The following is a 27,328-nucleotide window of genomic DNA, read 5'->3' on the forward strand; positions in this document are numbered from 1 at the left end:
TGCGGTTGAGACGACATGGCGAGGGGGGAGATGGGGATAAATATAGAGGAATGTTGTAAAGATGGGGAGAACGACGAATCGCAGTCAATGCGCTCGTCGCAACGGGGAGGCGGTTTGGGCAAGCAAGCAAGCGAATCTGACTCACAAGATTATTTGTCGTGGTGCGACAGACAATGTAGGCCGTATCCAGCGAATGCGGTCGCGATTGGAGGACCTAGACAGTGCAGGGAAAGGAAAGGCGACAAGAGAGCCGAATGGTGGGCAAGATGCGAGCGATACCAATATAATTGGAGAGGACAGACGAGACGACGTCCAAGAGGCGAGCGAAGAGATGCGACGAGTTGGAAAGAGGCAACACGAGCGAGGGATGATGTCGCAGACGCAAGATGATGATGGGCGGACAGGTGCGTCTCTTTGAGTTCAAGAGAAAGGGGGGGAGTTCGTCCGAATATGCTTTTTGCGCAACAGAACAGCCCAACCCAAATGAGGTAGAGCAACCCAATAAGTTAAGGGGAAACTTTTTTCTGGATCGTTGCCGTAATAGCTAGCCTCCAGCTACTTTCTCAGCTCAAGCGCAGTCAGGCACAAGGCACGCACGCACACACACTGCACAAAGCGGATCGCTAGCAGGAAATGGTGGCGCCGGTCGGGCGGTCGAACGAGGGTGGGTCAGACAAACGGGGCCCGATTATTACGGGGGGTGTCTTGACTTGGACCTGGCCTGGGGTGGGCGAGGTGAGGTGATGTAAGATGGTGTTGGTGGTGACAGAGTAGTAGAGTGGTTGAGTGAGCTCAAGTAGATGACTGTCTTGAGTGTATTCCGACTTGTAGGCGTTGGTCGTCGTTATCGTTTGCTTGTGTAAGTGATTCACTCTCAAAGGGATACAGAGTCGAGGAGGAGGGAGAGAAAACCAAGAGAGGATGAGGCGGGCGGATGGATGATTAAAAAGGAGTCTGTAATAAGGGAGACGTGAAGTCGGTTGAGTGAAGTTCTGGGCCGAGGGAGGGACGTGGGAACGAGACGCTTTTGTACAGACCACCCATCCAGATGGCAACTACAAACCCAAGATGGAAAATAGGGAAAATCTCAACCAAGGGAACCAAGGAGGCCAGGAGGGGAGGGGTGTGTGGGCGGGTGTGTGGGCGAGTGTGTGTGTCCATGCCATGCCCATGTCCATGCTTCACACGGCTCCCGTTACTAGGTACGGCACTATGGGCGCTCCGTATCAACTCCAAATTGCTGAAATTTGCCTAGGGGGTCCGTTCTGGGGGGCGTACCTGGGGGAAGAGGAAGGGGGGGCCTGGACGTGACAAAAAGGAACAAGCTCAGAGCGCAAAAAGAAAAAAGGGAGCCATGGGTGGAAGCAGAACGGTACGGTACCTGGCCGGACCATGTTTCGTGGCTTTCCCTCCAGGGCCGATGCATGTCTCCACGAGGTAACCCGTGGCTGACCTGCCCTGCTCTTCTCTGCCTTGCACCGAGCGAGCTTCTCTGCTCGGCTGTCCTCTCTGCTACTACGTACTGATATTGCCCCAGCCCAAACTTCGCGGTCTGTGATCCATGGTCTGTGGGTTTGGCAAGGATCGCAGTGCTCCGTCGCCAGGGCAGGGGCTCCGTGGGAGCGCTGATCCGCACTTCACCAGAAGCATGCGCCGGCTGCACTCCCTCCCTTGTTCTGGCGCTGCTCGCCCGTCCTCTCGCGTCCAGGGACACCCAGGCCACCGGGCCACAGGGGTAGGGAGCCGCTGGGACTTGTTGCAAAGGCGTGTCGCTCCGGGAGGCTGGAAACTCATTAGCCATCAAACCTCCCAAAACGCTCCTCACACCCGTCCTCCAGCTGGCTCACCCACGCCCCCCAAAAGATCCCCTCCCCCTCTGGGTACCCTCTGCTCCTTGGCAACCTCCCGTTGCAGCCAACACTGTCTTCTCTCACTTGCCCTTCTAGGTAGGTAGGACGTTGAACTGTAAGTTGCCTGTGACGTTGACAGCTCGCCCGTGTGGAGGTGTGGTCGAGGTCCAGAACAGCAACTCGCAGCCACTGATGAAGCTCGTGTGCCTGTGATTCTGGCCCTGGCCTGGCCTGGCCTTCCTCGCCTTGCGCCGACCTTCCCAGCTGCCGCCATCCTCTCCTTTCAACGTCTGTTTATTAGCCACCATCGTCCTTGTCGCCATGTGCACCACGAGATGGCTATGAGCCCCAAAAAAACCGCTGTACTCCCGGCGCCCCGTGGTGGATCCCCCAGACTGGCCGAGCCCAGCACCCAGCCAAGCCAACCCGCGACGGTGGGAACTGGGAGATGGGACCGACGTCAGGCAGACCAGACCCAAGGTCCTCAGCGGTACCCAAAGCCGTGTCGGCGTACTGTGCACCGCCCGTCGGTGAGGTACCTCGTCAGCCCTGGTACGGAGCACTCCATTCGGCCCCTTCTGGCGCTTCTCTGGTATGGCCAGGGTCCTCCGTCCTCTTGGTGCTCCCGATTGCGACGGCATCCCAGCAGCATGACCCCCGGTCCATCCCACCAGCTCAATTACCCGCCATCCTTTCGTTTAATTCATCACATTTGAAACCTTGCGTTTGTCTTGTTTCCTCTCCCGTTGCCCTTGTCTTATCCCGTGGTGTGGTGTAAAGGCCATGTTGCTGCTACGTACCCTCCTCTCGGCCGTTGTAATTTGTGACAACTGTAGAGCGTCAGTGAAGAATGTTCCATCATGCGGCTTGCCTGCGGCTGCATACCGCTCTTCTGCCTTGCCTCCAAAGGAGAGGCTCGGCCCTAAACGCTCAGGCATGCAACATTGCTTTGCCTGCAATTCCTCCGTCATGCAGCAGCTCCGAGCTGGCGGCCCTACTGAGTACATATGCCGGCCGGCATCGGCAGAGGAGCAAAGTTCTTGAAATCCCCACACATCTCATGTCTCATCTCATATCTCGTCTCATCTCGTCCCCAAAATGAGATCAGGACGTGTCAGGGCGCATGCGGTAAAGCCCTGCGCGCCAACCAGAGTAACACGTATAGTAAAGGTCACTGTGCCGCAAGTATACCAATCTGCGGGTGGCGTATAGTCTCTCACCTGAAAGAACAAGCAAGCAAGACTTTGCCGTCCTATTGTTGTGCCGTTATTGTTGTGTGCGCTAGTAAATGCCGGCATCGTCATAAGTTGAGGTTCAAAGAACTGCGGCTCTTTGTTACCCTGTATGCAGCAACGCCATCCATCCTTTCTCCTCTCTCCTTCCTTTGTAAGCGGGGACTTTGAGGGTATCATTGGAGGTCAACCGTTGATATTCAAACGTCATCGTTGACCGACCTTGGTTGATAGACTCATCCATTTTGCTTCGCTCCCTCTCAACCAACGAGAGTTAAACAGCATCCATGCATCCCTGTGGTGCTTTGATTCACCGCATCCAAGACTGCTTTGTCGTGGTTTGCACAACCTTGTTCTCTCCGTGTTTCTTCCCACCGCCGGGGAATAATCGCCCTTGCTGCTCCTTCGCAACTTTTGCTGTCCTTGTAGCGAGGGCCTGCTAGCTGAGCCTGTCCCTCGTATGTTCCATAATTAGCCACGATTAGCTCTGAGTTCAGGTCGTTATCCTCATCTGACCCGAACGGGTGGGTGTCACACAGACCGGCAACTGAGCCATGGCCCAGTCGGCCAAACTGGCGAATTGCTGTCATCACCGGTTTGAGACTCCTCGCTACCCACCCTGTCCGGTTTCTGAATGTACGTACTCTGCGTAGCAGAGTGTCGCAGGATTCAGGCCCGACTGTCCGAACATCCAATTCACTCATGGTTTCGCTTCATTCCATGTAATGATGTTGGATAGAGGCGCGAGGGCGGTATTCGCATTCGTAGCCGCAGCCCCCCTCGTACAAAAAACTGCCGTGTATCGTAGACATGGTAGTTCTTCGGCCGAATCATCCAGTCGCTTCTCGGATCGTAACCATGCGTCCCCGCTTGCGGTACCGAATCCCAGGGAAGCGGAACCTTTGGGGCTGTTATCTCGCTGCCTAGTTGGCATCTAATGTGAATCTCGGGCCATCTGGTCTTGAGACATCAACGACATGGCGCCATGACAGCGCTTGAGATGTCTGCACACAGTTCCAATGAGATTACAGCCACATGAGCCGCGTTGCCAATGCTTCCATATGGCCTGGAATATATTCATGCTTGAATCAGCAAGCAAGCATATTCATGCTTCCTCAACATGATGAAGAATATGTATTGAGGACCGAGGCAATATAGCTGTTTCACATTCAGCTGCTACCAAATGAGACGTCGTCAGGTCAGTGACATCCAGGGATCCCTTCCTGTTGTTCGGAGTACCCTACCTTTCCAAGAGACCCCAACCCTGCAGCCTCATGCAGCGGGAATACTGCCGGTCTCGCCTAAGTCTGGGTCGCCGTCCCGCAACTTGAACTCTGCACCGGTGCAAGCTTTGCTTCATCGGTCCCATTTGTCAAAGAGCCGGCCTCAACTCCCCACGCGTCTATCGTTACTGTGTGACAGTTGACGTTGACAGTTGACGTTGACAGTAGTGCAAAGGCGGCTGATGGCTTCAAGCTCCTGTGAGCAACGTTTGCTGGTTGTCAACACCTCTATTGGCAGACCAGACCAATGGTTGGGCACGTGCTCCCCGTTTTTCTTTCTTTTTCCCTTCGAGACGAACTTCTGGAACCCTCCAGGTATACTCTGTAGCATCCCAGCTCGTCGGTCAACCGTGACTCCTTGTTCGGTGGGCATCGCGGTGGACCAACAGGGGCTGCATAGAAACTTTCCAGAAGGCTGTCAGTCGGCATGAAGCTCCACGCGAGGATACTTCGTACTGTGCCAGCAGTAGGCATGAGGCTGGGGCGCACTGTAACAAAGGGTCAACGCTCAAGCGCCAGGACCTGGCCCCAAGCGTCAGCTGCTCCAGCACGTCTCTTCGGTCTGGGTTTCGTACCAGGCAATTTTGGCAGCCTTGATCTTGTGGAGACGACCATGGATTGGGATGAACTGCCAACAACTCCCGTCCTGCAACTTCAGGGGTAGGCCCCAGGACATGCGCCCTAGCGCGGCCGGGCAGCCCACACGTTGTGGCGGCTTGCGCAGACCGTAGTGCCTCATCGAAGCCCTGAACCTTCGGCGTTCCTGCATTAGCCAATTTCCAAGCGCCATGTTCGGCTTTGAAACAGGGGTTGGCGTCGCCCATTCGGTTGGATACCAACCTCCATCCAGCCCTCTCATCGTCCCGTCAATGGCATCCACAGGTGGCGCTTCTCAATGGCGGTTCGATGAGGTCTCGTTTTAAACCGACGTCAGATGATTGGGAAGGCGAACGCCCTATGGTCTCATCTGTCGGATGCTGTTGTGATACCTCAATGTCATGTGACTTCTGTTATCCAACGCTCTGGATCCTTGCCGAGATCAGCAAGCCTCCACCCGCCATGGAGGTCAGCCTACCCAGCTGTGCCATCTTCATGTGCTTCAACTGAAGGTTCCTTTCTCAGCCCAGGGGTCATCGTGTGATAGAAATCCATCGTCGTCCACATGGACGTTCCACACGGGCCTTTGCGATCCGTCCCCAACCTCATCTCGTGGTCGAAGAAGCCATTTGGTTAGATGCCCTGTAGCCAGATCCGAATGCCCACCGTCTCAATAAACCCCCGGCCCCGGAGGGCATGCCGGGAGTCGTTTCGTGGAGATGGTGCTGGGGTGAGACTGGCATGTTGCCTACTGGCTCGGGATGAAGGCGTAATCGTATGCCCGGACCATCCTGTTGTCACTGAGCTCGGAGCTATCGATTTGCGTTATCACACTATCGCAGCCTTCTCTGCTAAGTAGACCGGCTGCTTGTAGATCGTGCTTGTAGCGTTGTGTCTGTATCTCCAATTTCTGCATCGGTTTAGACAGGCGCGGAGGCAATGCTGGCGCGACCATGTACAACGCCTCTGCGACAACAATCGTCTGGGCGTAGGTATCAGACAGAGGCTGCGGGCTGCTGAGATGAGGACCCTTCTTGGCATCACAAATGGTGGGGTTGTCATCAAAGTCCACCTATCGGGTTCATGACACATGTGGTCCAAAGCCATCGCCCAACCACCAGGTTCAACTGGGGCAGAACTCCTGTGGCCGCCTTCCAGAAGCCTCAGCGAACAGTCCTGCAGATCAGGATCGGGGCTGCTGGAACAGGGCGTCGTGTCTGACCCGCAGAAGCGTCACGGATGTTCGCAGCTCGGGACTCTGTAAGAATTCGGTGGCGATCTCTGGGCGCTGGGCATCAACCCAATACGAAGGGCACCAAAGCCGTCGGTTGATCTTCAATGGAGGCAAGTCCGTAGCTGTGCCCATCATCCTTCATCGCGTTGGTCTAGCATCCCCGGATCACTGGCGTTACCAGCCTCTGGAATACCGTTTGAGCGCACTTCCAGCTAGGCCAGCTGCTCCATTGAGATAGGGTTCATGTCGCCGGGGAACCGCTTCCGCGAGCGCAGGGCTTCCGTGTCGAATCCGCTGGGTAATTTTAAAAATTTTCGTCCTAATAAACTCCGTTGTTCCTGGTCCGTCTGTGTGGGGACAGGGAGAGGCCTCTTAATTAGGTAAGGGACCTTCTGGAAGGACGATCTGCGAAGCCAGCTGTTCTTTCTGGAGTGAGCGCGTGTGTCGTTCGAGCCGGGTGGGCTCCCCGGACGATGGGCCGAGCCAAACGAGTCAAGTTTGGGTCGACGCAGGATCCAATGCCTTCCGCGCCGCCCTCCCGGAATAATCGATATCGAGATGATCTCGACGCCCAGAGAACCCAACAGCCTCTGGGGCGTCGATGCTGTGGGTGCCTGTGCCTGATCTACGCTGCGGATTAGCCACACGCCGTGGTCGAGCTTCCTGGGTACGAACTGAGCCGGGTCTCGCCTTGGAGCCTCCGGGGCTGCTGACTCAGGGAAATGCGACCCCTATCCGTTGGGGCAATTTCGTAGTCCGGGGAAGCAGCGTGGCACAGCGTCTCCCGAACAACCGCCAGATGGGTAGCATTGCGTCGGGTCCTGGAGCAAAACAGATGTGGGCTTTGACGCGGATCGTGCCGTTTCGTGTAAGTGTGATGTAGACTCCCGGGTAGGCTGTTAGGTCTTGGGGTGTGATACTGCTTTTGGTCATGCATCGGCTGTTGTCGATCGAGTGATGTATGAGCTGAGTTTTGATGCTTGAAGTTGGAGTTCCAAGGATGGTTGGGGTCTTCTTGCTTCGCTGAAAATCTTGCCCAGGAAGGAGCATTTATCTGACAATCAGGTATCGTTCCTGCCACCATCCTCTCAGTGTGTGCCTCTAGGGTAGCTGAGCAAACACATGCGACTAGATGGGATGGTTGAGCTTGTCGAGGAACAAGTTTGCCGGACTAATAGCCAACATTTCAATCCTAGTGTTTCTGCTGTTTATGTGCAAAATTTCTTTGGCTGTGGTTCTTCGCGGTTGTCTGAATGTTGATCGTGATGTATGAGTTGGTTCTTGCGCTGGTCAAGAATCGACGTGTTGGAACTTGTCCTTCAACTGCATTGAAGTGTTTACCAAGGCATGAACGTACCCACGCATTCGTCTTCTACGAGACAGTACTGGAGCCAGTATATCTTCACAAGAGATCTATTGCATTGGTTGTATGTGAATTAAAGCCCCAATTGGCGCCCTGGAGAATCCCAAATCCAGTAATAGAGTACTTCGGAGTCCACTGACAGCTGTGTTTCCACAATCTCTCCTCAATTGCTACGACAGAGGCCGTAAAAGAGAAAGGAAAACATCTCTACTTCACCATGTGAATCACTCTCAGAAGCAGGGTACTTCTTGTAATAATCGCCTGCGTGTAGATGAGAAGTCTGAGACAACTCAACCCTAGGTACACTTCCAAGTAGGTACACTTCCATGCCTACCTGCAACCCAACTACACCAGTCAAAATAAGAAATAGCCCGGGAAAGACGCAACAGGACAAATAGATACATGGCAATTCCAACGTCTGTACTTACTGACATTCATGAGTGAAGCCAGCATACCGGCTGCATTGTCCAACATGAACCACAGTTGTCGGGCCCCACCGAATTAGGCAAGTACCTCAGCCACCTGTCCAGCCTCACCTCCACCCCGCCATCGCTGACGCAGCTAAGGTGGACATCCATCCTGTTCAACACGCCAACACCGACAGCTATCCAAGCATACCGCCAGAGCTCCGTGAAGCCTGCAAACACAACCACCGCACCCCGAGAGACACACAAAGCCACCCACAATGTCAATCATTCAGCAGCACACCAGCGCGACACTCAGCGATGCCTGGCGCACCATCAACATCGACGCCCTGAACGAGGACTCCAGCGTCAACTTCGACACCTCGACCCTCCACCCCCCACAGCCCGAGATCGACGAGGCGGAAGTGCGACAGCTTGCGGGTCAGGTTCGGCAGCTTCTGAGAGGAGGCGACGCTGAAGGCGCCTTGAGGGGATGCTTGGATACACCTGTCTACAATGGAACGGATGCCGCTAAGGTATGTCAAGCTTGAGCCCGCAGACCGACACGGGCAGCTCCCCGGAAGGGCAGGATCTAATAACTTATGTCCTTCAACAGGACGCCCACCTGCATACTATCATCGAGGTTCTCCAGTCGATCAAGGCGAGCGAAATGTCACCCCTGCTCAAGAGCCTCTACGCATCCGAGGGCGGCGCCGAGTACCTGGACGTGCTCATGAAGTACATGTATGTTGTTTTAACCAAGATACCGAGATCAGTTTTAAAAAGTCCTTAGCTACAAGGGAATGGCCACGGTTCACCCTGGAAACGCCTCGCGATCACCGAACAAGGTCACGCCTGAGCCCACAGGCTTCTCTCAGATCGGAGGACGACCTGGCGGAGCGAACGAGCCGGCGACGACGGCCATGAGTGTGCTCCTCAGCTGGCACGAGAAGGTTGTCGAGGTTGCTGGACTGGGCTGCATCGGACGAACCATGACGGACTGGCGCAGGGTGTAGAGCAGGATGGCATGTACAATGACGGCGAGCGGGCTGAGAATTCCATAGACTGAGGAAACCGACTATCACGAACCGCGCGGAATTACCCTCGCGCGGGATTTTGCCATTGATTTTACAGTTGTGTACATATACAACAATCCACCCATCTGGACTACTTTTGCTCCAAGATATCCTTCAAGTTGACCTGGCCGCTACCCCTAGGTAGGGGTTTTGGCTGATTCTCGCCCTCATGCCACCCGATCATATATATGATTCTAAAGGTCGCTGGAATAGTGCCGTCCGGGTTACCATGTAGTTCGCGGTAGATGGCATCACCGGCAATAAGGACATCTCGCTGGATAGGCCCCATCTCCCTCCCGAGGATAGCATTGCCTTCTCCCATAGCCTGGAGATCCTGCATCAAAGCAAATGTATCGGGATAGTCAACAATAATGTCGTCGACATCCACAGTCAACATCTTGAAGCCGGCTTTCTGAAGCAAGCCGCCCACGTCTCTCACATCAGCCAGCGGAGAGACCCGAGGGGACATGCCGCCACGTCTTTCTGACTCGGCCAGTTGAAGTGATGTACGCAGTTCAAACAGTGTATCACCTCCAAGCATGGCGCCGATAAAGGGACAATCGGGCTTGAGGATGTTGTTGATTTGGGTGAGAACACCGGGCAAGTCGTTGATCCAATGAAGACTCAATGAGCTCATTACTAGATCGAATGACCCCGACTCATATGGAATTGTCTCCTCGTCGTCTAGGACTTGCCGCGTAATCTTGAGTTGCTTGTTAAACTCAAGATCGGCATCTCGATAGAGTAGTGAATGAGATGAATCTGCGGCAACCAACTCATCGATCCTCGTGGACAAGGGTGGAGAGACGGGCATTGCGGGATCAGGATCAGGGTTCTCCTGGACCAGAGCCCTCGCAATGTTGCAAGAGTTTGCACCAAGATCCAGCACTCGAGGGAAGTGCCGGTTGATGTCCTGGATCCGAGGTTAGACATGGGTGGGCTGCTCTAACGACACAGGGTGATGCTTACAAGGAGTCTTTCAGACAGACGGATAGCAACCTCATCCTTGAGGTAGTCAGCCTCCCGGCTCTCTTCAGGGTTGACGGCAGCACGCTCCTTTTGAAGCCATTTTGTTCGCCGGTTGAAGACTTGGAAGCGGGGAGCACCCGCGGCTTGAACGGCGTAGAAGCGTTGGTTTGAGATAGGACGGCAAAGATTAGCAGGCTGTGACAATGCCCGCAAACTACAACGCATTGTGGATAATGAAGACGCGCATGATGACATGGCACAGCGCTCTGTAGAGTATATCTACAGACGGTGACAGACAATTGAAAGATTGATTATGTAGTTGGTCTGGATGTATGCAGGTGGAATTTTGATAGACAAACCAAAGTCATGATGAATTTGGAGCTCTTCAGTTGGCTGCGCTCCAAAGTGGATGACGCACGGACCAGGCCAACCCCAACGGTAGGCAGGTAGTCGTAAAAAACCATGAGACACTAAATCAAGACTCTAGAGTTTCTAACGCAAAAGAGTTCATAAATATGATAAATAAAATACAAGAAAAATTTTAAAAGTAAATAAATAAAATATTTAAATACTTCTGATATCATTTATCATCTTTATCTCTTATTTAGGCCATAATTAGGCTATAAAGTGAATACTCTTTATTGGCTTGACTGAGCGCAGCCGTCCTCGTGTCCTGAGTTTTTTTTCGCGACCGCGTGGTAGGCTCTTTCTGGCAGTTGGTGCAGGAAGAAGACGACAGGCTCGTTAAAGGCCTAGGAGCCCATTAGGCTTGGACTGGCCTCCATCCAATGCACGGCCGAGTCGCTCGCTCACTGGAGATGACCTACGGCTCTCCTGAACGGGCAAGAAAGAACACGCACCCAACCTGACCTCCGTTTCCAATCCCACTGCACTTCCGCCTCCTCTGTCACTTCTCCTATTTTTCTTTCTTTCAGCCAAACTCGTCACGCTCACGTTAGTTGCTTCGCCCGCCTCCACGTCTCCCGCTTCATCCTGTCGCAGCCTTCGTCGATTAACCCCCCGACGCATCCGCTTGTTCCCTGGCCCACGGGGCACCTTCCGCAACCTGAACTCCAACCTAGTCCACACCACGCACCGCCCATCCGCATCTCCCGCTTAGCTCGCCCCTCCAACGAGCAATCTCCCATCCATCTCATCGACGAACAATCGGTGTCCAGCGCCTGAGCTGTCTGGGCAACTCGAATCGACTATGCGATCTCTGCGATAGGCGACCATACTCTGTTTTGGAGATCTTTTCGTTTCATCTTACGCTTCTTTCGCCGGACGAGGCCAACTGAGCCACCAGCGCGCCGCACCGCTTCCATAATCAGGGGTCTTCCGCAATTTACCACTCTGGACGCCATCAGAAGCTGTCATCATGTCGAGTTCAGGGACGGGCTTTCTGGGCCGCTCGAGCAGCAGCAATGCGAACATGCGCGGGTTGGTCCAGTTCATCGCCGATCTTCGAAATGCGAGAGCGCGCGAACTCGAGGAAAAGCGAATCAACAAGGAGCTTGCCAATATCCGTCAGAAGTTCAAGGATGGCAACCTGAGTGGCTACCATAAGAAGAAATACGTCTGCAAGCTGCTGTACATCTACATCTTGGGCTGGAACGTCGATTTTGGTCATCTCGAGGCTGTCAACCTGATCTCTGCCAACAAGTACTCTGAGAAGCAGATCGGTTATCTGGCCATGACTTTGTTCCTCCACGAGAAGCACGAACTGCTGCACCTTGTCGTCAACAGTATTCGCAAAGATCTGCTCGACCACAACGAACTATTCAATTGTCTTGCACTCCATGCGATTGCCAACGTGGGAAGCCGAGAAATGGGTGAAGCTCTCAATGGAGAGGTCCACAGGCTCCTGATCTCTCCGTATGCGCCAGTGGTGTACCCGTGTTGAACAAGACTTACTGATCATTGCCGACTAGAACCTCCAAATCCTTTGTCAAGAAGAAGGCTGCATTGACGCTCCTCCGACTATATCGCAAGCACCCAGACATCGTGTCCCCTCAGTGGGCGGAGCGCATCATCCACCTGATGGATGATTCCGATCTCGGCGTTGCTCTCTCGGTGACCTCGCTCGTCATGACCTTGGCGCAGGACAACTTGGAGCAATACAAGGGAGCATATGCCAAGGCAGCTGCTCGCCTGAAGCGAATCCTTATCGATGGGGAATACACGACGGATTACCTCTACTATAAGGTTCCTTGCCCCTGGCTGCAGATCAAGCTGCTACGCCTCCTTCAATACTTCCCCCCATCAGGTATGTCAAATGTTGAAGTGCATTTTATGTAGTTGCTGACGCAAATCATCAGAGGATACCCACGTCCGAGACATGATCCGAGAGTCGTTGCAAAAGATCCTGAACTTGGCTATGGAGACCAATAAGAATGTGCAGCAGAACAACGCCCAGAATGCGGTTCTTTTCGAAGCCATCAATCTCATCATTCACCTTGACACTGAGCATGGCTTGATGAAGCAAATCTCGACCAGACTGGGCAAATTCATCCAGAGCCGGGAAACCAACGTGAGGTATCTTGGCCTGGAGGCCATGACCCATCTTGCCGCACGAGCAGAAACTCTTGACCCTATCAAGCAGCACCAAGAAATTATCCTGGGCTCCCTCAAGGACCGAGATATCAGTGTCCGTCGCAAGGGTCTTGATCTGCTCTACAGCATGTGCGATGCCTCGAATGCGCAGGTCATTGTTGGCGAACTGCTACACTACCTGCAGAATGCCGACTTTGCCATCCGAGAAGAAATGGTCCTTAAGATCGCCATTCTTACGGAAAAGTACGCTACTGACGTGCAGTGGTACGTCGACATCTCCCTACGGCTCATCGCCATGGCCGGAGATCACGTCAGCGACGAGGTGTGGCAGCGAGTGATCCAGATTGTGACAAACAACGAGGAACTCCAGGTCTATGCAGCGCAAAATGCGTTGCAGTATGTCAAGGGTGACCATTGTCATGAAACCCTGGTTAAGATTGGTGCATACATCCTGGGAGAGTTCGGTCACTTGGTTGCCGACCAGCCTCGTTGCAGTCCCATTGAACAGTTCCTCGCCCTTCAGAGCAAGCTAACTGCGTGCTCGTCGAGCACTCGTGCCATGATTCTCTCATGCTTCATTAAATACGTCAACCTGTTCCCGGAAATCAAGCCTCAGCTCATCCACGTGTTCGAGTTCCACAGCCACAACCTGGACTCGGAGCTTCAGCAGAGAGCTTGCGAGTACATGACTCTTGCAAGCATGCCGACTGACGACCTCCTGCGTACCATCTGCGATGAGATGCCACCCTTCCCCGAGAGACAATCCGCACTTCTGTCTCGTTTGCACCAGAAGCATGCTAATACGAGTGACCGAAGAACCTGGGTGGTGGGAGGAAAGGATGCCAACGCCGACGCTAGGGAGCTTAGCATGGGAACTGGAGCTCTTAAGAGGACCTTTAGTTCCAATGTGTCTCTGAATGGCAAGACTAATGGCCAAGGCGCGTCTGGAGCAAATGGCCATGGCAACGGCGCGGCCGATCTGGCTGGCCTTGATATGAACACACCTACGCCATCCGAGCCCAAGATGCTAAAGGCACCGAACCTGGCCAGTGCTGCTCATTTGTCGCCTGGATGGGAGCCTGGGTTCAACAAGCTGCTGGCCAGGTCTGATGGTGTGCTGTACGAGGACGGACAACTTCAGATTGGTGTCCGGTCTGAGTATCGTGGCCAGATGGCTTGCTTGATCACATATTTCAAGAACAAGACCCCTGCCACTATGAGCTCGTTTACAACCACCTTGGACTTGGACGAGAGCGAAAAGAACAACCTGACCTGGGATGTTAAGAACCTCCCTGACAGTACCATCGTCCAAGGCGGACAGTCTCAGCAGGTTGTCATGTTTGAGGCGAAGAAGATCTTTGAGAAGAGCCCTACAGTGCGTATCAGCTACCTGGCTGGTGCCCTCCAGGCCCTCACTCTGAAGCTTCCCGTGGCGATCCACAAATTCATGGACCCGGCAGACTTGTCTGCGGAGGACTTTTCAGGAGGTGGAAGCAGATTGGTGGAGCTCCCCGTGAAGCCCAAGGCATCTTTGGATTGTCTGGCAAAGGCGGCGGCAGGGAGATCACAGAGAGCTTCATCTCCAAGACAGTGGAGGGATTCAGATGGCGTGTGTTGGACATGGTGGACCCCAATCCAAAGAACGTTGTCGGTGCGAGCGTGCTTCACACATCTGAAGGGGGCAAGTTTGGCTGTCTCATGAGACTGGAGCCAAACTATGGAAACCAGGTAAGGCACACTTCATTTTCGCCCATGATATGGATCTAACCACTCTCTAGATGATTCGACTCACTATTCGGGCAACGGATGATTCGGTTCCGGCTGTTTTGTTGAAGTATATGCAGGAACGGCTTTCTGCAGGAGTGTCGACGTCGCCAGAGTTTGAAGCACCCTCTCGAGAGCAGATTTCGGACGCTTTCCGCAACATCATGGTTTCCTGATACCATTCTTCTGTATAATTGGCCGGGACGGAGTTGTCTTAATACCACCATGAAGCATATGGGCGTTGGGGAACTAGCATGAAGGTTGGAGTGGATGAAGCGCTCAATTCAAGCCATTTCTTTATCGGCCGAAAAGTTGCCTGCGTCGATGCCCCCCATGACGGCTCTCTCTACCGTCGGTGCATGCGGATGCGGGCGCCCCAGATTGCGGAGTGACTGAGCAGGGAGGATTTAGTTGTTGTTTGTTGATACCATGAAGTCTCTCGTTTGGATCGATCGAATGAAACCGTTATGCCAGCATGAAACTCGGTAACTTTATTTTTGGGTTTAAAACAGTCTACGGGCATCACTCCTTGATCTTGGCATCTGCCTTGGCTGGTCGCTGGCCAAAGATGGTGCTGCCTACACGCACCTCACTGCTTCCCAACCTCACAGCACCCTCAAAGTCCTCACTCATACCCATGCTCAACTCCAGGCTCTCCTCGCTCAGGCCCAACTCCCTGGCCACGAGATCCCGCTGCTCCTTTAGCGTCAGGAAGTCCTCATTCTCAGTCTCGGCGGTAGTGGCCTTGCTACGGGCGATGGCGCCGATGGTCATGAGGCCAAGCAGCTGCAAGCTGGGGCATGTGTTGACAATCTCGCGACACAGGGCGACGGTGTCAGCGCCGGGAGCACATCCGGACTTGGCCTCCTCGCCAGAGGTGTTGACCTGGACGTGGACGCCGAGCTTGGAGAGGTCAGGCTGCGAGGCCAGGAGGTTGGCGCGGGCCGTGTTGAGGAGTTGGGCCTTCTTTGAGGTGTCGACGCTGGAGACGCAAAAAAGATTGGGGATCTTGGCAAGAGATTTACAGTGTCCTGGGTCGATGTTAGTATATGAATGTGTATTGAATAGATTTGGAATGTCATGCCTGACTGAAGACCACCGATGAAGTGCCACTGGACGGTGTTTGGAAGTAGAGCGGCCTTCTGAGTCAGCTCTTGGGCGTAGTTCTCACCAAAGTGAGTGTGAGACGTAGGAGCTTTATGGAGGGCCAAAATGTCATTCGCCGGCTTCAGCTTTGAGACAGCAACAAGTCGGACCTACAAGACGCATCAGGACATGTTCATCATGATAAGTTTGAGGGCCAGGGCCATGCATACGTTACGGCCGTTCGCCACAGCAGCGAGGCGGTCCTTGACCGAGTTGAGCTGGGAGACGAGAGCCTGGGCTCTTGAGGGGTCGATCTTCATTTCTTCCTGTGACTCGCTCATTTCTCCTGACCAGAAAAGTATCGCAGCCTGAGTGAGAGATGGAGCGCGGTGAGTAGAGAAAGTGGTGATTGATCCATTGTTGTAAGTGGAGTGGGCTGCGGTTTGGGCGCCGGATTATCATCGGCTCATGGTCAGGTATTCGCCATGGAAGTGGCCACCATAGCTCTCCTGCATCTCATCCAAGGGTGTTATCCCTAGAATCGCGGCGGTCTTGAATTTCATCTTGTCAACCACTGATAAAACACCAAGTCTCCAGGTCACCGGGAATAAAGCACTGTAACCCTGGGGCTTTGTTAAAAATGGCCTCCGATTTGAAAGTTGGTCGGCGGCGGGCAACCAGCAGCGCCGCCTCATCCATCAGATCTGGACACTCACGACGAAAGTCCAAGGCGGTGATCCAGCCCAAGTCGACACACACATCCGACGAATTCCTCCAAGACTTTCTGGATCCAACATTTGATCCCGCAACATTCCTAAACTCAGCCTTGCCGCCGCTGCAGCAGCGCTCAGTCCCTGGCCGGTCCGGTTCTGACGTCGCACCCCTCGCCGAGCTGTCCACACAGGCACAGGCCCTCATCTCGCAGCTCAACGCGCAGACCTCGCGACTATCCAGTACTTTGACCCAGCTCACCGATGACATTCTGAGGAGTGGAAGTCGCCTGGCTTACGAGGTGGAGCTGCTACGGGGCGAGACGCTGAGTCTCCAGGAGACCATGACTGAGACCCTCCACGACGACATCAGCAAGTTTGTCCCTGAAGGATTGCAGGAAGCTATCGAAGCCAAGAACAGCGCAGCTGCAAGTGCAAAGGACGAAAAGAGCACGGCACCATCAACACCGGCCCTTGTTGGTGGGACTGTCACAGGGGCAACAAACGCGGATGATCCCGAGTTTATCAAGCAACTACAAACACTCACGCTTGTGCGATCTCGCCTCGACTTGGTTATCAAGACGTTTGGCGACGCCATGGAATTCGTTTTCCCACCTTCCGAGGTGTCAGTGAGCTCAGGCTTCCTGTCCGTATCAGCACCGGAACCTGGATCGGCGCAGCAGAGCTCAGAGGACAAGGGTCAAGAAGTGTTGAAGAAGCTCCGGGGCGAGATTTCTGACCTTCTGAACAAATCTGAGGACCCTGTACAAGGCATTGAGAAGGCAGCGCAAAAGATTGAGCAGCTCAAGGAGCTCACAGTGGTGTGGAAGGACACGGCAGAGGAGAAGGGCAGGAACAAGTTTATCGAGAGCCTGGCTAAGATGGTAGAGGACAGGCATCGCGATCTGATGAAGGAAATGGAGCAGGCGGCCAAGAAGGAGGGCAAAGCGGAGCCCACCTCGCGATCGCGCAAAGGGAGTGTCACAAGAGATGCGGCCGTGGTGGTGGAGGACACAAAGTCGCCAGGCGGGTTTGGCCTGATTAGTCAGTTACAGAAGCTCAGGAGCGGACTGTGAGAGAAGAGTAATGCTCGATTGGGAAATAATGATAATAACCATTTCTCCAAATATCTACTTGCAGCTCGTGAGACAACAAGGTGAGATGAAAGAGGTGAATTTGCGATGCAAGTGAGCTCCGTGTAAGTCACAGTGCGACACTGCTCTATTCTTAGCTGCCCGTTTCAGCGGGCTCAGGAGTTTGAGCCAATCGCGCGCCGGCCCGGATGATACCACCTGAGAAATCGGGACCGGGCGCTATCTGCCAATTATCCGCTTTCGGAAGGCGGTGAGCGGACACTGGACGGGCGGCCCCAGCGAGGTCATGCTGGTGCTGCTGCTGTTGGTGTTGCTGCCACTCTTGAGCATGAACAATACCAGACGAGCCGCTCAATCCGCACGTTCCGTTTACCTGCCTTGCTCTCATTGCTCTTGATCTCCTCTTTTCGGTTTAATACCGTATTGGGATCGAGCTCTATGAGAATCTGAGCCCTGTTCCGTCTGTCTTGTAAATTACCCTTTACATCATTTCCTCTTCTGTTTCTCCAAGTCGGCAAAATCCCACACCCTTGGATTCCCCCAGCCTTTCCCACTTTCAAGCACACTACGACAACAGCAGCTTCCTCTTACCACAGCTCGTATCTCTTTTCCAACGATCGCGATACGACCTCTACACTCGTCTATACCATATTGACGTACTGGCTTGCTTGTCAAAATGGCTGCGAACGACGCAGTGGTCCCCAGCGGCCTCGGCGGCAGAGCTGATCCTCCTTCAGCCTCCCAGTCGAAACGAGACCGCAAGCGACTTGCTCTCATAGAGCGACTCATGACCCTTACCGAAAAGTTTTCACGTACAAGAGACTTGACTCTTCGTGATCAACTCCAAAAAATCCAGCTTGACATGACTCTGGTTCAGCGCTTCGACCCTTACGACCCCAGGGTGCTCGAGGTCATCGCCGAGATCCAGAGAGAATACGCCGAGACCCAAGGCCCCGATGTCAACGCTGAAGATGCACGACCTCTTCTCGATATGGCTGGAGTCCGCTTCTCCGATTACATCGGCGAGATCGAGGATCTAGTTGAAATTCGCGACTTTCAATTGGCGCTGTCCAAGGTGAGATCGCACTGCCAGGCGCTTGGCCGATCCCGCTGCTAACAGAATGCGCTATCAGAACGACTACGAACGAAGGTTGCAAGAGTACAAGAACACCTACGCCTACAAGGTCGAAACCGCCAAGCGCGAACACGAAGCGCTGGCCAATACCCTCCGCGATCGCCTCATTAACACCCTGACCCATAAGAAGAACCGATTGAACAGGGAGAAGGAAGTTTTGGAGATTAACGACTCCAACGCTCTGCTCCTGAACCCGAATCAGTTCAGTCTTACGAATCCTTCAAGCCCCGGCGGCACCCATGGCAAGCGAGCCACGCGTCTGCGAAAAGATGCCGACGACCTGCACATGTACTCCGATTCCAAGAAGCGGAAGCGAAACGGTGGTGATGACGACGGTTCGCCTGCTCCCATCCGACGCGCCCTCGACCCCAACAACACCACACCTCTCTGGCAGTCTGAGAAGGCTCGTGCCGCCGCCAAACAGAACGGCCCCGTTTACAGCATCGACAAGCTCTTTACTGACAAAGAGCTGTCTCTCAACTACAACACTGCTGCTGTTGCTGCTCATCAATATATTCTCCGCAGCCGGGTCAACGGCAATGGCTCGCCCGATGACAGCGACTCTGGCCATGGCGATGCCAATGGCGACCATGATGATCTTGCGCCTGCGGCCCCTGCCATGGAGCGCTCCGTCTCACACGCCACCCGAAGCGGGCGTGGCGCCAATCACAACTTTATTGATGAAAAGATCCTTGGTATTGAGGGTGTTGTCAACTACGAGGGTATTGGCAACTTGGATCTCGTTCACGCACAGGAGCCGCCCAAGATGCCGCCTTTTGTCCCTTCGCAGTATCTGAAGCCATACCCCCGTTCCGCCGACCAGAACTTCCCTGTTCCTCTGTCCAACGACGACATCCAATCCGATCTCTCCGTCATGGGATACTTCAAGCAATACGATGCTTCTCACAAGCCTGGCGCTCACCTTGACGTCAAGGGTGGTCTGCGGAGGGTTCTCGAGGCCGTTTCAACTCCTTACCAGGAAGGCCGCTACGTCGCATTCACCGGCGCCTCCCGAGAGGATCCGGAGCATGTCAGGGATGCCCTTGGCCTGCCGACCGTCAGTAGCCTCCGTGACCAGCCAAGCCCCGCGCATATCGGCGCCGTTGCCGCCCTGTCAAGCGCCGCCGCACCAATGAGCCGCCAGAGCAGCGCCGGAGGTGTTGCCATGAGCCGACAGGGGAGCAGCAGCACCCGCGGCAAGGGACGCAAGAACTGAACTCGGGCTGCGTTGCATAGTCCAAGGACCTTGTCATTTTTACAGCATTGTGAGCGCGGCGCATAGGTGTTGCAGCATTGACTGGACCCGTCATTACGTTCGGGGCAGGAACAATCATCCAGGATGGCTTTGATGCATTTATTTGGTTTTCTCTTTGAAATGTTTTTCGGATTGGTAGCAGGGACGTCTTTTAGTCAGGGGACTCGAACAAGGGCAAGGCTCTCGGTCAAGCACACATCGGATATCAGGTCTCGTTTTGGTTTCATTCAGGTCTCAAAATTCATGGCCTCGGTACATAGATATAGAAATACCAAGCCCTTCATCAACTACATGTGTGCCCATGTCCTAAAACAAACTTCCGCATACTGCAAACCGCTACATCATAATATATGCCATGATCCCTTCCACATCACCATGAGCCATTGGCCCAAGAGTAACTAACAAGTTCAGGGGCCAAATACCAAGGCTCGGATCTCGATACTCTCACGACCCTCGGCATCAGTCCTGGTTCTCGGGTCCTGGAATGCAGTGTGAGGAACACGGCCACCGATGTTGGACCCGGGCTTTAGAGATTCGCTGTCGAAGCACTCAAGCAGCAGTCTCTCGCTACCCGTCATGCCGCTGAGGTAGTACCACTTCTGGTTTGGGTTGTGATGGATAGCGGCAGTCCAGCCTTGATAACCATCGGGATACCGGTGCTCGACGGGGACAACGTCCTTGTCCGGAACCGAGGCAGAGGACGCCACGGCCAGGGGGAACGCTTCGAGGGGAGTCTTGTTCAGGGGCCGCCAGACATTGATGAGACGGTATCGACGCTGGAGAAGGTCGTCTGCCTCATCGGGGAAATACCGGCGGACTCGCTGGGCGACGGCCGCTGCGGTCTGGTCGATGTGCACACGGGTTACGGGAGCTCGATGAGCGTCTGGCTTCTGACGGCGGATGGTGTGATCAAAAATGAAGACGCGGTTCGACCCAGGGACATTATCAAGGAGTAGCTGCTCAACCTCTGGATAGTAGTTTGCCTTGATAGAATCGTCGTCGACAAACTCGGCTTCACTGGACTCAGGGACATTCCTAATGACCTGGAAAGCGTCTTGGTCGAGGTGAAAGTCGGCCTCACGGCCGCGAACATCGTGGATGACGGTGGGCTGGGGGTTGTCGGAGAAGTTGCGCTGGGGCTGGCCCTTGGGGGGTTGGTCGACGTAGTTGAAGGGCGTTGAGGAGTCGGAAGGGGGTTGGTAGTAGTTGAGGGTTGCGGTGACGTCGCCGCGGGGGATGGTGGATGAGATGGCCATGCTGTGGTGTTTGTGATGAAGTGCTAGGTTCTAGAGGTTGTGTTGAGGTGTGTAAGCCACTTGTGAAAGACACTGATCTGCGGGACGGATCTTGGAGAAGGAAGTTGCCGAGGTTCAATGATATGAGCTTAGAATATGATGAGATCGAGATGACTGATGGATTGAAGCCGTGTAAGTGATGCCGATGTTGAAATTGATGAATGATGAATGTGTATTGAAGCTGGCTTCATTGTGCCTTTATATAACTTTTTCTCACTGCACCCAAACACCACCATCAAGAGAATTGGATTTCAAATCAAGATGCGGTGCACTCAGCATCTTGCACCGAGACTGGCCATGAAGCCTGTCTGCGGTTGAGCACGTCATTTGGAAAGGGTGCAATGTGGTAGGGTGCTTGTCAGTTGGAAGGGCGTTGGCGGATTACTAAAGCCTGTTGATTACTGTACATGTGTGTGGGTTTAACTGCCGAGGGATAGACGCGGCAAAGCATCCATTGGATTCGCAATTAAGTTAAAGAATTTGGTTTTAAATTTGTCTGGTCTTGAGAGTGGGTTGCTCGTAGAGAGCGTGGAGCATTCCGATGGTGTTGGTTCTTGGCGGGTTTGAGCTTACGATGGATCTGTTGGTTGTAAGTCTTACTTCCCTACCTATTTGCCTAGGTAGGTAGGGAAGGCACTTGAAGCCGAGTTCGCTACCTTGACTCTATATGATTATCTGCATATCACAGTGACATGACAAAACATAATTAATCTGACTAGATCAACCACAGTTACCACATCTACACGCACTGTACAGCGACATGAAACCTGCTTCAAAATTACCGTGCGCCCGAAACATCGGGCATCCCGGCCACATTGCTAAATTTAGCCCACTTTAGTTTACGCTGTCGCGGCCTAATTTGCAACGCGAACTTGGCCCCTTCAAAGACTCTTGAAGGTTCAAGTTGAGCGAGTATCAACAACGCGCTGCCAATTGATTTGATGACCTGAGAGAGGCCGTTCTCGTCTTGTCCCGTCTGCAGGAATGCCCACGTAGGATCCTCCCTCCGGAAGCAGAAGCAGTCGCCGCGTGTTGCCCCGAGTTCCTCCCCAACATCGGCCACTCAATGTCTCAAACTCGTCTACCTCTCCTCTCACATTCGATTTACAAACTCCCGTGAAACTATCCAAAACCCGCTATGCAAGGAGAAAGACTGCCTAGGATTATGACTTGAGCTCACAAAGATGCCCTCTCCTAATCACCCCCCTCCCCCTCCTCCGCCTCAACCCGCGTCACAGCAACCCGGCCCTTCGGCACCCGGCTCCGTCGCGACCCCCGACATCCCCGTGAGGCCGGAGCTACCGGACCGCCGTGTCACCGCCGACACCATCGAGGATGCCTACGTCCGTTTCATGCTCTACTGTAACCCGGGACTACCCCTTCGACCCCGACAGTAACCTTGCGCGAGGCCTTTCGCAATCCGCCACGCAGCGGCGGCAAGACTTTCAGTACCTTTGCCGTCTATGAGCTTGTCCGCAAGTTCTACGACAATGAGATCCGCACCTGGACTGAACTCACCACCAGACTTGGTGTTGAGCCTCCTGACCCGAGCAAGGAGGAGAGTGCACAGAAGATTGCCCAGTATGGTGTGCGACTAAAGGTATGAGCCACTTAGACAGGGTTCCGATGTTAGCTAACAAGACCTAGAAATGGATGAACTCGATGCATGTTAAAGCATTTTTCGAGTATCTCATGGATATACCTAATGACTATTGGACCAAGATACCGGCAGACACCAATCCAACCAGTCAGCCTATGCGCGATGGCGTGGCTCTGGAGGACGACATGGCTCTGAGAGCACTCCTCCCACAGATACGACCCAGAAGAGGTCGGAAACGTCCCGCCGACGACGAAGCAGTCGCTTCACCAGCCCAAAGGCCCTTTCTCGCACCGCCATCTGCTACTGATGACTTGAGAACGGGCTTGACAAGTGCCCTGTCGGCAGGGCCCGGCGCCGCGCCTTGGAATAATCCCGAAGGGGTCCAGCAGACGCCTCTATTCCGATGGCCGCAATCTGCAGTCACGCCCACTACGAGAAACTCGTTCTGGGACGACGCGCTGGAACCGCAGTCTGGCGCGACGCCTTCTAAACCGAAGCCTGGTACGCAGCGCCGGGGCGCCAAGAACGTGTCCTCGGCCTGGCGACCAGGAGTGGTCAGCGGTGGTGTTAAGCCGCGGGGCCGGCCTCCAATGACCCGGACTCCGATAGAAACATCGTTACCTCCATTTTCATCCTCAACTCCTACACCTCCCCTGGGCGAACACAATGCGCCGGTGTACACCCAATCTACCCCAGTCAGCGTAGCTCCCGCCATAGACGGCGCATCGCAGTACTCCGTACCAGTTTCCGCAGCCCCATACTCGCAACCGCCACCAGCGACAGAACGACCTCCTCGGCCTAATATATCTCTACAAGTTCCCGACCGACCACCTGGGAGCGTTAGACTTGCTACACCTCCACCCGCAGTAGTCATCAATGGGGAACTAATCAATCACCTACCCGCTCCGGACCCCACGCAACAGACTCCCACGCCGACCAACTTTACCAAGGCGGCAAACGAGGCTGTAGGGCAAGGCAAACCACAGGCCGAGGTGCCTGCGCCAAAGAACCTCCCACGGTTCTACTTCGAGAGGGCCGAGGATCGGACTAACGTGGACCAAGTGATTGCCTACATGACCCATGGCTGTCTGGCGGCGGAGTTTTGCGATGCAGAAGGAAGACCGTCGTATGGCTGTTCAATGCAAGAAGCCCTGGGAATCACAAATAGCACCATTGAGGAGATGTACAAGGCGGCTACATCACCAGAGGCCTTTTTGATAAACTTGGCTGCTGTCACCGGAGGCTCACATCTGCTGGCAGCGAGGACGCGCATCTGTCGTATGGGTCGTGAAAACGGGCTGATGCGGTATGCGTGCGAGTGGACGTATGGGTTTGGCCACGTCCGGGGCGTCTACCAGATGGAACAGACAGTGCCCCTCGACCTGATTGGAGAGGGACCTCGCAGGGACGATGGTCCCATGGGGACGGCCGAGGGGACTGCCAGCACGTTGTCTGTGAGCGAGTGGCAGGCCAAGTATGAGAGTCTCCTCGGCGAGGTACAAAAGAAGGACAAGAGGCTTTGGGACCTGCGGACTAGGGTGGCAGATCTACTAAAAGGGGATTCACGGAAGGTATGATACCCGTATTGTGGGATGGTTATTTGATTTGGCATTGGGAGGTATGTTTGTGTGTTTCTTTTCTTCTTGATATATATGGTGAATTCCATGGTTGCAACTCGGTGCATAGCTGGTTAGATAAGTTGCAACCTGTACACAATGGGCCGGTCTCGGACTGTTAGATAGAGTCTGATTGTATATGAAGTATTAAGCATGGGTCCGATGAGCCTCACATGCAAAGGTGCTGGGTTCCCATAACATGGAACTCTGACAGGGGAGCTCCAACTGGTTGCGAACTGGTCGGGTCTGTCGGATGTCAGGGACCGATCCATTACCAGACAAATGGGCCGACAGCCAATAATACTAGCTTGGTGTTGACGGCGACTCCGAGAAGAAACTACTGCATATTCACACGCAACCGGTACTAGACCCGAGTCCCGAGACCGGTGGTGTGCTCCCTTCCCGTCAGCGCCAGACAGAAAGCAGGATGTGTTTGAACATGGGTTCGTGATTGGACAGCCGAATAAACGGAGAGCAAAGTTGGAGAAGAAAACCTGGAGAAGCTGGGGAAACCAGGCTTTTGGATCTGCAGAAGAGACAGACAAGGGCAAAGCGTCTGATGAGTCCGGGGCAAGATACTGCCTGTCGAGGTTATGCGGGCGTTGGTGGTGGAGGCGGGACAGATCCTGGGGATGTCCACTCATGGAGGAGGAAATTCTGTTGCCTTGCGCCAAGGGTTAGGCTATGCAAGCCCCCTAAGACTACCGCGAGATAAAGTCACGATGAGGCTGGGGAGACAATTTCGATATTTACAGAGTCTGGAATTTGCCATTTTGAGCATCAGTTGATTCATAGAACAATTGGAAAGAACAAGGTTGAGGCTCCATTGGAAAGGGCATTCAAATGCCCGGGTGGAGGTTTCTCATCACGTGCTGTCACTTTCCTACAGATGGCCTGGACAAGCAGACCGCGGAGGTCGGAGTCGTCGCTCGGTGATAGCTCCAAGCCAAGGCCACTAACACGGACGACAGGTTGGTGATGCGGTTCCACGAACCCCGGCGCCGTCTCCGAGTTCATTGACCCCAGACCGATGTGTCTTTGATGTTTGATGGGTGCGCCACGTAGGCGCGTGAGAAACCATCGACACAATGCGAAAAATGCGAGACTCTAGTGGAAAGTTCGAGCCCAATATCTTCAGCCCAGACGAAAACACCCATGCAGGGACAACAGACCGATCGTGGGTCGCCATGTCTGAAGGATTCCGATTGTGGATTGCTGGTGGAATCGGCCAACATTGATCGACACTCATCGCAGCTCCAAACATTGACGAGGACCATTCAATCACTTGAAGAAGATGGGTTGTGGACCATTAGTCCAATCACTCAACAGACAAGGGGTCAGACGAAGAGGGTGATGACATTGGCGAGGACCCAACGGCATGTCTTGCGTGACGGTGCAGATGTCGTCGAGCAAGATGATCACAAAGTGCTTCTGCAAGAGACTGGAGCATCAGTGTCTTTGTGAGTGAGACAAGCAAGGCTCAGAGATGCCCATTTCTCACGGCATCCATCAGGCGCAATATCTCACCACGCAAGAACAACCTCTGCAGAAACCACGAAAACAATCGACAGAAACATCAGGGTACTCACCGTGCAGCCACTCACAAAACATGCTCTGGTATTTGTGTCGATGGGGTTCAAAGTTGGTGGCGTCCGGGAACAAGGAGGAGATGCCGCCAGTCGAGGCGTTTCTGGTCTTGGCAAAAAGAGTCTCCTGTCTTGAACCAGAGACAGCCACATCCTGGAAACAAGATTACTTGAGCACAAGCCCGGTGCAGGTTTGGAGCGGCTGTACAAAGACCTGCAGGTCCTTGACTAACAGCAAACGCATCGAGCGGACGCCGTGAAAATGGCATTCTCCCCAACGGCAACGGCAGTCGACGGGGAAGACAGAGTCTGACCGTTCCCATGACAGACATCTGGGGACGTTGAACGGAGCCGTTGCAAAAAAGGTTGTCAGGCAGTTCGTGACGTGACGGAAGCGAGACAGGGGCCCCGGTTTCTCGGCTCTCGTTCATCTTGACGGTGCATTTGGGAGCCGGGCCAGACAGGATCAGGTCATATTGGAGAAGGACGAGACCAGGAGGTCGAGAGGCTTCTCGATGGGGGGGATTGGGCCCATTTTCAAGTCCAGCATGGCCATCACGATGCTGGTCCCGTTGGGAGATCCCCGGGTCCAGGAAGCAAACTGTTCCCATGATGATGGTCTAGCGTTGCACCATGAAACCCAATCCCAGCCGTCACCTCCTGGGCGGTCCCCAGTTTTAGGGCCAAGGACAGGCCTGCCATTGGAGCCGAGGGAGCTTTCGCATGCGGAGATGGGCGACCGGATTCCTTGGCCATGGCTGGCGCGCTGCACTACGGTGCTGCACTCCAAGGACGAGGATCCCTTGGGACGGCGGCCCATGGGGTAAGGTTGACTGACTTCTTCTCGACTTGAGGCCTGCAGCAGCCAGCCTTTGAACAAAAAGGCCCAAGCAACCCACTTGTCACTCACTCGCTGCTGCTCGTCGACTACTTCAAGAGGTTCCTCGAGGCCCCAGCTGCCAGGATCGTCTTGCTCCCGTGCTTGTTTTGCTAGGGTCCTTAGTCCCTTGTCTTTTTTTCGGCCTCTACCATTTCTGCTGGCTGTCAAATAAAGCGCAACCGACCGGATCGCCATTGTCGCAAAGTTGTCGGCGCCGCTCTCACCACCATCAGACATTGCCATACCGTACATACAGTACATCAGCGCAACCCAGGAGGACCAGGTTTCCCCATGTCGACCGTGCTGGAGGGCTGATATTCCCCGATGCCCTCCGAAAGACGTGCCGCCACCGACTTGGACCGGCGCTGAAGTTGCCGCCGCCCCCGGCCTCGATTTCAACTTCACTTCTTCGTCTCACAACACAACTTCGCCTCCTTCAACTCTGCGCCCAATTCTCACACACGCTTCTCCTGCATGCCCGCCCTTGGCCGTCTGTAATACCGACGTTGGCTACACAAGGTGCACTCTCCGAAACACAGACCAGCCGCAGCCGTTGTCCGACTCCGCCTCCGCCCTGACTGTGCCTCAGTGTGTCTCCAGATCTTCCATCCCCGCAAGGCGATCGCCCGAGAGACATCGCCGGGAACTGGTTCGCTCAACCTTTGCCTAGGTGATATTTAAGTATTTTTACGACCTAGTTTCTTCTTTCTCTTACTATTACTGCGCTTGAAAACACCGTCCCAGTC

At 54.2% G+C, this 27,328-nt stretch overlaps 9 protein-coding genes across 9 annotated transcripts; 5 read left to right on the plus strand and 4 right to left on the minus strand.

Moving 5' to 3' along the window:
* Positions 1-8,244: 8,244 nt before the first annotated feature.
* MRS44_001282 (uncharacterized protein) lies at positions 8,245-8,979 on the plus strand (the record flags this gene model as incomplete). The annotated part of the gene is made up of 3 exons (XM_046274943.2): positions 8,245-8,499; positions 8,580-8,707; positions 8,757-8,979. The coding sequence occupies 3 exons, from the start codon at positions 8,245-8,247 to the stop codon at positions 8,977-8,979; spliced, it is 606 nt and encodes a 201-aa protein (XP_046138457.1).
* Positions 8,980-9,130: 151 nt separating this feature from the next.
* On the minus strand, positions 9,131-10,233 carry MRS44_001283 (uncharacterized protein; the record flags this gene model as incomplete). The annotated part of the gene is made up of 2 exons (XM_046278197.2): positions 9,131-9,952; positions 10,009-10,233. 2 exons carry the CDS (start codon positions 10,231-10,233, stop codon positions 9,131-9,133), a joined length of 1,047 nt encoding a protein of 348 aa, XP_046138456.1.
* Positions 10,234-11,386: 1,153 nt separating this feature from the next.
* Positions 11,387-14,501, plus strand: MRS44_001284 (uncharacterized protein; the record flags this gene model as incomplete). The annotated part of the gene is made up of 5 exons (XM_065623629.1): positions 11,387-11,883; positions 11,940-12,274; positions 12,327-14,048; positions 14,111-14,289; positions 14,340-14,501. 5 exons carry the CDS (start codon positions 11,387-11,389, stop codon positions 14,499-14,501), a joined length of 2,895 nt encoding a protein of 964 aa, XP_065480067.1.
* Positions 14,502-14,847: 346 nt separating this feature from the next.
* On the minus strand, positions 14,848-15,974 carry MRS44_001285 (uncharacterized protein; the record flags this gene model as incomplete). Its single annotated transcript, XM_065623630.1, has 4 exons — positions 14,848-15,356; positions 15,425-15,581; positions 15,642-15,847; positions 15,911-15,974. 4 exons carry the CDS (start codon positions 15,972-15,974, stop codon positions 14,848-14,850), a joined length of 936 nt encoding a protein of 311 aa, XP_065480068.1.
* Positions 15,975-16,051: 77 nt separating this feature from the next.
* Positions 16,052-17,197, plus strand: MRS44_001286 (uncharacterized protein; the record flags this gene model as incomplete). Its single annotated transcript, XM_046274942.2, has 1 exon — positions 16,052-17,197. One exon carries the CDS (start codon positions 16,052-16,054, stop codon positions 17,195-17,197), a length of 1,146 nt encoding a protein of 381 aa, XP_046138453.2.
* A 694-nt stretch (positions 17,198-17,891) lies between these two features.
* Positions 17,892-19,566, plus strand: MRS44_001287 (uncharacterized protein; the record flags this gene model as incomplete). Its single annotated transcript, XM_046267413.2, has 2 exons — positions 17,892-18,290; positions 18,349-19,566. The coding sequence occupies 2 exons, from the start codon at positions 17,892-17,894 to the stop codon at positions 19,564-19,566; spliced, it is 1,617 nt and encodes a 538-aa protein (XP_046138452.2).
* Positions 19,567-20,012: 446 nt separating this feature from the next.
* On the minus strand, positions 20,013-20,861 carry MRS44_001288 (uncharacterized protein; the record flags this gene model as incomplete). Its single annotated transcript, XM_046282576.2, has 1 exon — positions 20,013-20,861. One exon carries the CDS (start codon positions 20,859-20,861, stop codon positions 20,013-20,015), a length of 849 nt encoding a protein of 282 aa, XP_046138451.1.
* A 1,223-nt stretch (positions 20,862-22,084) lies between these two features.
* On the plus strand, positions 22,085-24,077 carry MRS44_001289 (uncharacterized protein; the record flags this gene model as incomplete). The annotated part of the gene is made up of 3 exons (XM_065623631.1): positions 22,085-22,247; positions 22,295-22,500; positions 22,548-24,077. The coding sequence occupies 3 exons, from the start codon at positions 22,085-22,087 to the stop codon at positions 24,075-24,077; spliced, it is 1,899 nt and encodes a 632-aa protein (XP_065480069.1).
* Positions 24,078-26,168: 2,091 nt separating this feature from the next.
* On the minus strand, positions 26,169-26,777 carry MRS44_001290 (uncharacterized protein; the record flags this gene model as incomplete). Its single annotated transcript, XM_046282575.2, has 1 exon — positions 26,169-26,777. The coding sequence occupies one exon, from the start codon at positions 26,775-26,777 to the stop codon at positions 26,169-26,171; it is 609 nt and encodes a 202-aa protein (XP_046138449.2).
* Between the last annotated feature and the right edge of the window lie 551 nt (positions 26,778-27,328).

Source organism: Fusarium solani (genome assembly GCF_023522795.1).
Source record: "Fusarium solani strain SB1 chromosome Unknown bctg00000000, whole genome shotgun sequence".
Lineage (NCBI taxonomy): Eukaryota > Fungi > Ascomycota > Sordariomycetes > Hypocreales > Nectriaceae > Fusarium > Fusarium solani.